Raw genomic sequence first — 12,563 nt, 5'->3', positions numbered from 1 at the left:
GCTGGAGACTGGATACGGCCCTTTGTTCGCTTTTATCTGGTCTTTGAGGTATTCTTCCTGCTACTGACACTAACAATATGGCACTATTCCCTCCACTGACACCAACAATATGGCACTATTCCCTCCACTGACAACAACAATCAGGCATTTATCCTCCCACTGATACCAATGATGGGGCACTATTCCTCCCACTGATAGCAATGATGGGGCACTATTCCTGCCACTGATAGCAATGATGGGGCACTATTCCTTCCAGTGATACCAATGATGGGACACTATTCCTCCCACTGATAGCAATGATGGGGCACTATTCCTGCCACTGATAGCAATGATGGGGCACTATTCCTCCCACTGACACCAATGATGGGGCACTATTCCTGCCACTGATAGCAATGATGGGGCACTATTCCTCCCACTAATACCAATGATGGGGCACTATTCCTCCCACTGATACCAATGATGGGGCACTATTCCTCCCACTGATACCAATGATGGGGCGCTATTCCTCCCACTGATACCAATGATGGGGTACTATTCCTGCCACTGATAGCAATGATGGGGCACTATTCCTCCCACTAATACCAATGATGGGGCACTATTCCTCCTACTGAAACCAATGATGGGGCACTATTCCTCCCACTGACACCAATGATGGATCAATACTCCTCCCACTGATACCAATGATGGGGCACTATTCCCTCCACTGACACCAATGATGGGGCACTATTCCTCCCACTGACACCAATGATGGGGCACTATTCCTCCCACTGACACCAATGATGGGGCACTATTCCTTCCACTGATACCAATGATGGGGCATTAATCCTCCCACGGATACCAATGAAGGGGTACTATTCCTTTCACTGACACCAACAATAGGACACTATTCCTCCCACTTAGACCAATGATGGGGCACTATTCCTCCCACTGACACCAATGATGGGACACTATTCCTGCCACTGACACCAATGATGGGCCACTATTCCTCCCACTGACACCAACTATTTCTCCCCCTAATATCAAAGACAGGACATTGTTCACTCCTGCTGGGCACAGTCTGGCCCCCCCCTAAAGTCTGAAGGACTGAAAACTGTCCCATTGGAAAGTTTGGAGACTCTTGGTATAGATAGACAGTCAGAATTGAGTCATACAAACAGTAGAGAAATCACACTCTGTGCTTTGGATAGAGGTGAGTACACACCACAGAGGGATAAGCTTTGTTTTTTATTTCAGAGGTTTACAACCATTTTATTAAAGTGTTACTAAACCCACATCAGTAAAATCAGTGTGTATATGCAGTAATCATGCCTGTTATACACACTGTGGAACCTAAGGGGTAATCCTCTGCATTGTGTAACAAGGCTGTTTGATCCTGTCTTCTCTGATCCTCCCCTTCTTCCACTGACTCCAAAACAGGTCCGGATAACACAGAGTTACTGGAGTCAGGCTGCACATGCTCAGTTTGGTGTGTATTGCTAGTGTCTTTTTTTTTTTCTTGGGAGAGTGCATGTGATCAGCACAAGGCCAATCAGTCCAGATGGAAGGTCGGGGGTCCTAGATCCTGATAGGACAGCTCAGTGCAATGTGAAAACTCCTCCTAGAAGATTTGGAGTCTCTCTGCAGCACAGTTCCTGTCTCCACTGCTGACACTAGAACACCCTTTGCACTCATCTGCTTCTACTAGAGCATGTTAGTCTAGAGCCGGGGGAACCCAGGGATCGCAACCTGGGAGTCAGCATGAAGCCAAGTCCAAACCTCTGTGACGGGGTCACCCGCGGAACACTGATTGGCTCTTGGACTCTGCACACTGGGGGGATCCCTCATACATCCGAGGTCACGTCTTTCATCCTGGTCATATAAGGATGACACACCCTGTCCGCATGTTGGGCGGCACCATTTATCCTTCAGGTTCCCAGCTTTCTTTTCCTTTAGTACTAGCGTTAGATATATTTTTCATGTTATGTACATGTATGATAACAAATGTGTCAGTGTAACAATTCCAGGTGTTTACTACCTTTCACAGAGATCACAGTATCTCTCCAGGACAGCGCCATATTTGTCCAGGCATCATCCAGGGTAACCATCTGCTTCCTGGACTGAGATGCTGCCTCATAGATGAGACAATCATAGAAATCACGGTGCCTGTGCAGTTCTTAGTCTTGTTCAAAAATGTTTGACACAGATCAGCCCCTGCTAAAACCTCTCACCTGGTGACTTTCTACAAAGTTGCAACGCGCAGTTTGATCACTGAGGGAGAAGAGACGGAGGAAAGCTTCGTCCTGCCTGCAGCAGACTGATCACACCCCCTCAGCCTAGACAAAGTCACTGGATTTGAGGTAGACTGCTTTTAATGATAACAGATAGGGCTTTTCTTCCTCCCCCCGACTATATGTTGTATAAAATGACATTTGGACTACACTTATGCACTGTGGATCCACCTTAAATACCTATTGGACATAAAGTGTCTTGAAAAAGTATTCATACCCCTTCACATTTTGTCATGTTACAACCAAAAACGTAAATATATTTTATTGGGATTTTATGTGATAGACCAAATTCAAAGTGGCTCATAATTGTGAAGTGGAAGAAAAATGATAAATGGTTTTCACATTATTTTACAAATAAATATATGAAAAGTGTGGGGGGCATTTGTATGGCGCCCCCCGGAGTCAATACTTTGTAGAACCCCCTTTCTCTGCAATTACAGCTGCAAGTCTTTTTGGGGATGTCTCTACCAGCTTTGCACATCTAGAGAGGACATTTCTGCCCATTCTTCTTCTTTGTAAAATATCTCAAGCTCTGTCAGATTGGATGGAGAGCGTCTGTGATCAGCAATTTTCAAGTCTTGCCACAGATTCTCAATTGGATTTAGGTCTGGACTGTGACTGGGCCATTCTAACACATGCATATGCTTTAAACCATTCCATTGTAGCTCTGGCTGTATGTTTCGGGTCGTTGTCCTGCTGGAAGGTGAACCTCCGCCCCGGTCTTACATCTTCTGCAGACCCTAACAGGTTTTCTTCTAAGATTGTCCTGTATTTGGCTCCATCCATCTTCCCATCAACTCTGACCAGCTTCCCTGTCCCTGCTAAAGAAAAGCATCCCCACAACATGATGCTGCCACCACCATGTTTCACAGTGGGGATGGTGTGTTCAGAGTGATGTGCTAGTTTTTAATTTTGGTCTCATCTGACCAGATCACCTTCTTCCACATGTTTGCTGTGTCCTCCACATGGCTTCTCACAAACTGCAAACAGGACTTCTTATGGTTTTCTTTCACCAATGTCTTTCTTCTTGTCACTCTTCCATAAAGGGCAGATTTGTGGAGAGACGACTAATAGTTGTCCTGTGGACAGATTCTCCCCCCTGAGCTGTGGATCTCTGCAGCTCCTCCAGAGTTACCATGGACCTCTTGGCTCTTCTCTGATGAATGCTCTCCTTGCCCGGCCGGTCAGTTTAGGTGGACGGCCATGTCTTGGTTGGTTTGCAGTTGTGCCATACTCTTTCCATTTTCGGATGATGGATTGAACAGTGTTCCATGAGATGTTTAAAGCTTGGGAGATTTTTTTTTTTATAACCTAACCCTGCTTTATACTTCTCCACAACTTTATATCTGACCTGTCTGGTGTGTTCCTTGGCCTTCATGATGCTGTTTGTTCACTAAGGTTCTCTAACAAACCTCTGAGGGCTTCACAGAACAGCTGTATTTATACTGAGATTAAATTACACACAGGTGGACTCTATTTACTAATAAGGTGACTTCTGAAGGCAATTGGTTCCACTAGATTTTAGTTAGGGGTATCAGAGTAAAGGGGGCTGAATACAAATGTACCCCCCACACTTTTCACATATTTATTTGTAAAAAAAAATGTTGAAAACTATTTATCATTTTCCTTCCACTTCACAATTATGTGCCACTTTGTGTTGGTCTATCCCAATAAAATACATTTATGTTTTTGGTTGTAACATGACAAAATGTCGAAAATTTAAAGGGGTATGAATACTTTTTCAAGGCATTGTATCTATTGCAGCAAAGGTGGTGATATAGATAACACTGGAATCGAGGTGAAAATAAACATAGAGGGCGCTAGATATAAGAAAACTAGTGAATACATTTAAATTAATATCATCATCAATTTAAATGTATTGACAAGTTTTCTTATATCTAGCGCCCTCTATATTTATTTTCAAATGTATTGATCACCGTGTTCAATCAGGGGAGCAGCTGGTTTTAGTAGTTTTTGATTCAACATATTGAATTGTTTTCACTTATTTATATATATAATTTTCACTCTAGTTATATATTTTTTTGGCGCGGAGTTTATCATTTACTGGAATCTAGGTGCCCCGTTACCTCTCGGGGTCAGTATACGTACCCGCTGGGGTGTGTAGAACCGGACCAATCGCAATACAATTCCCCAAACGTCCTTACTGGCGACTCCAAAGGAAGCCAAGACACACATGTGGGATGTCCAGAGATACTTCATCCTGTAACAAGAGGAGTTTGTCTCATCATTCATTTGTTTGCTATCCTCGGACACACTGCAGTCATCACACACGGCTCTACAGGCCGCCAGATATGGATTAAAATTTGTCTGTTTCAGAAGGGACTGGCCAGGATTCGATCCTTGTATGGGCAGGCTGATCGAACCCAAGTTGATTAATCAATGGACTTAGGTACAACCAGCCTGCTGGATTTTTTACATTGCGCTAACAGTAATCACTGTGTTCTGCCAGCCAGAAAGGCTTCTCTTGTCCCCCCCCCCCCCCCAGGCCAGCAGAATACAATAGTGCTGCGGGGGGGGGGGGGGGGTTTCTGTGTTGATGGGGGAATATAGAGATTTTCTTTCCTTCAGTCTGTAGTGGAAGGAAAGGAAATCGAGTCATCTATGGGCTGCTTGAAGAGAAAGAAAACTCTCCCACTCTGATGCTTCTTTTCATTTAGTCCATTATAATAAGTCATTATCAGACTATAGACACTGTAATCCAGTCCAAATCGCATATTACTTACTGTTTAAAGACACTTTAAAAAACTTGTTTCCAGGGGTCAGCCAGCGCCATCTTAAGTATTGTTTTCTGAGTCCACATTGGAGTGTATTTCCGCCCTGCTTCCCTGTTCATAGCTGACTTGTTTTATTTCATAGTATTTACTTGTGCCGATTGTCTATTGTTTGCCTTTGTCAGTCTTATCATCTCCAGCTGATAAGACTGCAGTAATGCCCTGGTTTACACCGCATGTGATGTCATATGGTCACATGGTGTGTAGGAGGAAGCTCTGAATGATTCTGCAGCCTCCTGGGATATCAGTGGTGTGCCATAGGAAGTCCTGATAATAGATAGACCGGTACACAGAGTGTGCCGTAAATCAGGGGAGATCTGGGCATGCTCAGTGATGTCATTCTAGAGAACAAAAAGAATTACAACAATACTAAGAAAGTAAGGAGATATCTACAAGCAGTGTTCATTAGGGTGTTTTATGCTGATTTACATGGGTGACAAAGTTGTGGGGGAGGGTTTACAACCACTTTAAGAGTCAGACTTACCGCATTGTGCTGATAGCCAGGCAACCAAACATCACGTTATGTACTAAATTATAGGCAACGTCCGCCTGGACAAGGGACGTTCGATCTTCACTCCAGTGCTTCTGTTTGTTGCCGGAGGAGATGCTGGAAAACAGGCAGATGTCTAGAGTCACAATCCATCTCACACACTATGGGGGTTTATTTACTAAAGCTGGAGAGTGCAAAATGAAGCTCGCTTCTGCAACCAATCAGCTCCTAACCCAAGCGTGTTCATTTAACCAATTCCAGACCGCCCACCGTGGATATACGTCGCTACTTTGACGTTAAATACCACATGTTATATTTACCTGCTCTGTGTAGTAGTACTGCACACAGCAGCTCAGAACCTCCTCTTCTGGGGTCCCCCTGCCAGCACTCCTGGCACCTCCTCTTCTGTGTGTACCCCCATAGAAAGCCGCTTGCTAAGGGGGCACACCTGTGGGCTCGCTCTGGAGCTGGGCTGTGAGCGTCTATAGCAGGGTTTCTCAACCAGGGTTCCATGGAACTATAGGGTTCCTCCTGAGGTTGCTAGGGGTTCCTTGAGCAATGAGCAATTTCTAACTCTCAGATAAGTTCCCACTGACACCATTGATCTTTTTAGCTATCTGTAAGGGGGTAATTCTTCCCAATGACCACAAGTGTAAGGAGCATTCTTCCCACTGACCATCACACTTAGGCCGCGTACACACGGGCGGATTGTCTGCCCAACTAAGTTCGGCAGACAATCCGACAGACAGTCCGTTCAAAATTAGCATGAACGGACTTGACCACACACGATGAGCAGACAGTCCGCTGAAAGCGTGCGCGATGACGTGCACAGCACGTACGACGGGACTAGAAAAACGACGTCCAATACACTGCAATGCAACCTTCGGCCGTGTAAACCCTTTCTGAGCATGCGCCATACTTAGTCCGTCCAACTTGCCTACACACGAGCGGACTGTCCGCTGAAACCAAGTTTGGACGGACAAAACCAAGTTTGAACGGACTGTCTTATGGAAATTCCGTAAGACTTTGTTCGTCAGATTGTCCGCTGAAAAAGTCCGCTGAAGCCCACACACGAGCGGATTGTCCGCTGAAACACTGTTCAGCGGACTAAGTTGGACAGACAATCCGCCCGTGTGTACGCGGCCTAATGAATCATGAGTTGTAGATATAGTAACTTTTACCAGGGGTTCCCTGAGACCAGAAAGCTATTTCAAGGGTTCCTCCATGTAGAAAAGGTTGAGAAAGGCTGCTCTATAGACACATAAAGCAAGGCTTGGCCCCACCCCCCACTCTCAGGATTTTACTGACAACAGCATGAGCCAATGGTTTCCACTGCTGCCCCTGTGTCCTATGAGGAGAGGAACTGAGACCAACGACGCTGCAGATGGGCACGGTGTTGAATCAAGATGGAACTCAGATAAGTATCCAGGGAGGTGTGGGGGTGATACTACTACTGAGAATTTTCTTTTACCTTCATGCAGGGAATGCATGAAGGTAAATAATATTTTGACTTTAGAACCACTTTATAGTTTATATTGGATTTTAGTAATTGCGTTAGGATCTACTTTAACCACTTAGTGTAAATCGTCCTCATTGTACGTCGGTACTTTGACGCTAGATACAGTTGTTATGACAGCACATAGCTGCCATAACCCCGGTATTTTCAACAACAGCGGGTGGCTGGCTTTCAGACAAAAGTGGTCTCTGCGGCAGATTCACTTTTATCGGGGGAGGGTGAGGGCCCCCATCCCTTCCCGATGGGTTCCGGTCATCTTCACCATTTACCAGAGCCGTCGGTAGCAGCGGAGACGATGGCATCCTTTCTCCTCCGAGACATGGAGCCGGGTGAGGGAATGATGGTCCCCGCTCGGCTCCATAACATTGAATGGCGGAAGCGACGTCAAATGTCACTTCTGCCCAATAGTCATTAATGGGGAAATCCATTTTTCTATGCCCAAAAAAAAAGAAAATGACATTTCATTTCATTTTTGTTTATTGCATTTTAGTGTTAATATGAGATGTGAGGTCTTTTTGACCCCCAGATCTCATATTTAAGAGGTCCTGTCATGCTTTTTTTCTATTACAAGGAATGTTTACATTTCTTGTAATTGGAAACAAAGTGATACAATTTTTTTTTTTTAAATAGACAGTGTAAAAATAAAAAAAATAAAGAAAAAAATTGAAAGTGCCCCATTCCCCGAGCTGGCATGCAGAAGCGAACGCATACATAAGTCGCCCCTGCATATGAAAACGGTGTTCAAACCACACATGTGAGGTATCGCCACAATCGTGAGAGCAGTTATTCTAGCCCTAGATCTTCTCTGTAACTCTAAACATGTTACCTGAAGATATTTTTAAACGTCGCCTATTGAGATTTTTAAGGGTGAAAGTTTGTCACCAATCCACGAGTGGCTAAAATTTTGAAGAGTGATGTGTTGAGTATCAATTTACTTGCCTTAACATTATCTGTCACAATTATTTTTTACGTCAAAAAAATTGCATTTCTTCCAAAAACAAATTGCGGTTGTAAGACAGAAAATATTTCAACGACCGCCATTTTATTCTCTAAGGTGTCTGAAAAAAAAAAAAAAATATATATATATATATATATATAAAAATGTTTGGGGGTTCTAAGTAATTTTTATAGCCCAAAAAAAAATTATTTTAACTTGTAAACAACAAATGTCAAAAAGAGGCTCCCATCCACGCTATAGCTGCAAGACAGCTACAGCACGGACTTCATTTGCCGGGAGGGCGTCCCTGGACGGCCTTCCATGCTCGAGCGGCCTGCGCGCCCCCTGCAGTCTATGAGACTCACCTGATCACAGATCGGAGTAAGGGGTCGATCCCGACCCCTTACCACGTGATCACCTGTCAGCCAATGACAGCTGATCATGTGGTGTAAACAAAACCGGTAATCGGCTATTTTTCCTCCTCACGCCATCAAAAAAAGCCGATCCCTGGCGACTGCGAGAGGGACATCGGTCCTGATCATGAAGGTAAATACCAGGGCCACCTAACAGTGCCCACAGTACCACCCATCAGTGCCCACCTCACAGTGCCACCTATCAGAGCCCACAGTGTCACCTCACAGTGCCCAGTGTGTCACCTCACAGTGCCACCTATCAGTGCCCAGTGTCACCTGCCAGTGCCACTTATCAGTGCCCACAGTGTCACCTCACAGTGCCACTTATCAGTGCCCACAGTGTCTCCTCACAGTGCCGCCTATCATTGCCCACAGTGCCGCCTATAAATGAATCTGTGCCTCATTACCAGTGCTGCCTATCAATACCACTTACCAGTGCCCATCAGTGCCACCCATCAGGGCCCATCAATGCCACCCTTAAGGGCCCATCAGTGCCGTCTTATCAGTGCCTATCAGTGTCGCCTTATGTGTGCCTATCAGTGTCACCCTATCTGTGCCCATCAGTGCCGCCTCATCAGCGAATATCAATGAAGGAGAAAAATTACCCATTTGCAAAATTTTATAACAAACTATGAAACATTGTTTTTTTTTTTTTTCAAAAATTCTTTTTTTGTTTATTTAGCAAAAAATAAAAACCCAAATGGTGATAAAATAGCACCAAAAGAAAGCTCTATTTGTGCAAACAAAATGATAAAAATGTCATTTGGGTACAGTGTAGTATGACCACGGAGTTGTCATTCAAAGTGTGACAGCGCTGAAAAATGAAAATTGGTCTGGGCAGGAGGGGGGGGGGGGGGGTTTAAGTGCCCGGTAAGCAAGTGGTTAAGTAGTTAAAACATTTTCTAGAAATAATAAGCTGAAAGAAAGAAGCAGCGATAACATCACCGATACGCAGCAACTCACCTCAATTTGTGGAAAGCGGTGACGGACGCTGCAATGATTAGGAAGGAAAGAACAAATACAAAGGGGTGGAGAAGTAACGAGTCGGCGAGTCTCTCAAACGTGTCAGATGGCAGCATCTGGAAGGGCTCCTCACACAGATATAGATTGGCATCGAAATCTCTGTAACGGAGAAACAATTCATAAGTCTCACGGTTTCTTCTGTTATCATGAGTGCCCCGCACTACAGAAAGACTACACATCTGTATGGCCGGCCTTGTGTGTTCAGGCCTTAAAATGTCTGGACAAAATAAACAAAAACTTATGTGATACGTCTCTAAAGAACACCCCCCCTCCTCATTTCCATAACATAAGAGGGAGGTGTTCTGTAGTCCAGCAGGTGAGAATTGGGCAGGCATGACAACACTGCTTAGTAGTAGAACTTCGGTCATTCTTTCCATCTATAAAATCTTCTGCCCTTCTTGTTGTTTTAACTTTGGATAGTAAAACATTTTTTTTCTGCCAGTAAATCCTTTATACAGCCCACTTCCTGTGTCTTATCTGGTCAGTAGCCTAGGCTTATGACATCATGCACAGCTCTCTCTCTCGTCAGAGTTCGCCAGAAAAGGGGAGGGGGGGGGGAAGAGACATAAGAGTTGCAGAACTACAAGTCCCATGAGGCATAGCAAGACTGACTGCTACAAGCATGACACCCAGAGGCAGAGGCATGATGGGACTTGTAGTTTTGCAACAGCTGGAAGTCCGCTAATTGCATATCCCTGCCCTAGACGGTGCACGTTTACGAGATATTTACTGCAGGGCCATCTTTAATATTGATTGGACCCGGGGCAAATATTTTCTTGCCCCCCCCCCCCCCCCCATGCAATTTTGCTCTCCACCTGCTCTGAGACATACAATAAATATCAGCTAGACTTAAAAATATCAGCTAGACTTTACTGTATCAGATCAGGCAGTAATTGCGATTGGTTGCCAGAGGTTACAGCATATCATTACCACTTACTGACTGGTTGCTAGAGGTTATAGCATGAATGAATGAGTGACTTGTATAGAGCTAGCTATGCAAACTGAATCGCCTCAGGGCTCTTTTTGCCGCCGGTGTCCATCTGCGGTATAGAACGGTCATTTAACCCCATGGGATCCTGATGCGCTTACAAACACATACACATATTTGGCCAATTTTTTTCCCGACAAGATCTAACTAACCTGCCAGCATGTCTTTGGTGTGTGGGAGGAAACCGGAGTACACAGAGGAAACCCACACAGGCACAGGGAGAACATGCAAACTTCAGGCAGATGGTGTTTTGGTCAGCACACATTACAGCTCACTGATTGGTTGCTAGAAGTTACAGCACACAATTTCTTCTTGTTGATTGGTTGCTAGAGATATTACTGCACAGTAACACTGCTCACTGATTGGTTGCTAGAGGTTACAGCACACAATTTCTTCTTGTTGATTGGTTGCTAGAGATATTACTGCACAGTAACACTGCTCACTGATTGGTTGCTAGAGGTTACAGCACACAATTTCTTCTTGTTGATTGGTTGCGCTAGAGATATTACTGCACAGTAACACTGCTCACTGATTGGTTGCTAGAGGTTACAGCACACAATTTCTTCTTGTTGATTGGTTGCGCTAGAGATATTACTGCACAGTAACACTGCTCACTGATTGGTTGCTAGAGGTTACAGCACATCATCTCTTCACTGCAGAGGGGCATGATATACATATGTAAATATCTGAGGTTGGCAGCATTCATATGAATGCTCCCCTTATTTACATATGAATGTCGGTTATTTACATGTAAACATGGGGTCTGCAGGTGAGTCATCTGTACACAACAATAGGCCAGAGCTGGGCAGCACTTCACACTGAGATATTGAGACACAGCACAGGACTAAAACCTCAAGGGACAAGGGAATTTAAAGCGGGACAGTTGGCAAGTATGAGGCAGCTGCTTTGGGCCCCACAACAATGACAGGGCCCAGGGCAGCTGCCCCTTTTGCCCTGCCTTAAAGAGGGCCCTGATTTACTGTACCTACAGGTAAGCTTTATTATTGGCTTAGCTGTAGGTATAAATACTGAAATAAAAAAGGTGTGGCGTTACCTCGAAACTCAATATGAATATAAAAAATAAGTGATCATTTCATATGAATCCTTCAACAATTAAACAGAGTGGTGAAATAATGTTATGTTATGTTATTGCACCACTCTGTTTAATTGTTGAAGGATTCATATGAAATGATCACTTATTTTTTATATTCATATTGAGTTTTGGGGTAGCGCCACACCTTTTTTATTTCAGTATTAATTCACATTTGGGTGGTTTATCTGCTTTTAAAGGGGCAGCTTCACTCCTTATTATCATTTAATCTGGTGCCACCCCTTATCACCCTAAACAAACATTTAACTGTAGGTATAAATCAACAAAAAAAGCCTCTGCTGTCGCTTTAATGTGACGGCGTGAGCGGGCCAGTATGGCAAATATGCATTTTTCATTGAGCACATGGCAATAGAATTGGCCGGCAAGGCGATTACCTGGTTTTAAAACCCAGTTTTGCTTGTATGAACTTAAAAATGTGTTCATCGGACTGCAGATTCAGGACTTTCTGTCAAGGAGAAACAAATACAGAAAAAATTATAAAACTATAAAAGGACTACTTTTTAATTAAACAAAGGTACAGAATTTTTCTTTTTTTTTAAAGCATATATGATGACAGATTTCTACACACAGCTTGGAATTATATAGGCATATGGGGTCAGCCATGTTTTTCTTGATTGCATGTTTTGTAAGCTCAAACGAAAACAATGCTATAGAAAGCAATATACTATACACAAAGCAAAGAAATATACAGCAACGCATCAAATTTACTTTTCCGTAGTTAGATAAATAAGCAATAAAACTGTATAAAACCTATAAAACGTAAATAAACCTTAACCACTTCCTGGCCGCCGCACGCCGATGTACATCCCTATTTTGAAGGAGGATATCGTTGTTATGGCAGCAGCTAGCTGTGATAACCCCGGTATCCTCGTGTTCGGCTGGCGGTCCGCTACAAGATAAAAGGGGTCTCTGCGGCGAATTCACCACAAGATCACTTTTAATCAGCAGCAAGAGAGGGGCCCCCCCTCCTCCCGTCGCGATCGGGTCCGTTCCCTAGCTGTGCATGGAGACGAGTGAAGGGAAGAT

The 12,563-nt window shown here is 44.1% G+C and overlaps 1 protein-coding gene across 1 annotated transcript in view; it reads right to left on the bottom strand.

Moving 5' to 3' along the window:
* The window catches only part of DPY19L3 (dpy-19 like C-mannosyltransferase 3), an 87,497-nt gene that overhangs the window by 28,123 nt on the left and 46,811 nt on the right, over positions 1–12,563 (bottom strand). The window contains exons 11-14 of the mRNA XM_077451602.1: positions 11,912–11,982; positions 9,379–9,537; positions 5,544–5,666; positions 4,377–4,488 (exon numbers count right to left, since the gene is read on the bottom strand). Coding sequence (XP_077307728.1) covers positions 4,377–4,488; positions 5,544–5,666; positions 9,379–9,537; positions 11,912–11,982 — 465 coding nt within the window. The remainder of the gene's footprint in view (positions 1–4,376; positions 4,489–5,543; positions 5,667–9,378; positions 9,538–11,911; positions 11,983–12,563) is intronic.

This window comes from Lithobates pipiens, unplaced genomic scaffold, assembly GCF_037356315.1.
Source record: "Lithobates pipiens isolate NorthernLeopardFrog02 unplaced genomic scaffold, aLitPip1_a1.2 Scaffold_10, whole genome shotgun sequence".
Classification (NCBI taxonomy): domain Eukaryota; kingdom Metazoa; phylum Chordata; class Amphibia; order Anura; family Ranidae; genus Lithobates; species Lithobates pipiens.
The sequence above is the reverse complement of the archived record's forward strand: the minus strand, read 5'-3'. Positions and strand labels throughout refer to the sequence as shown.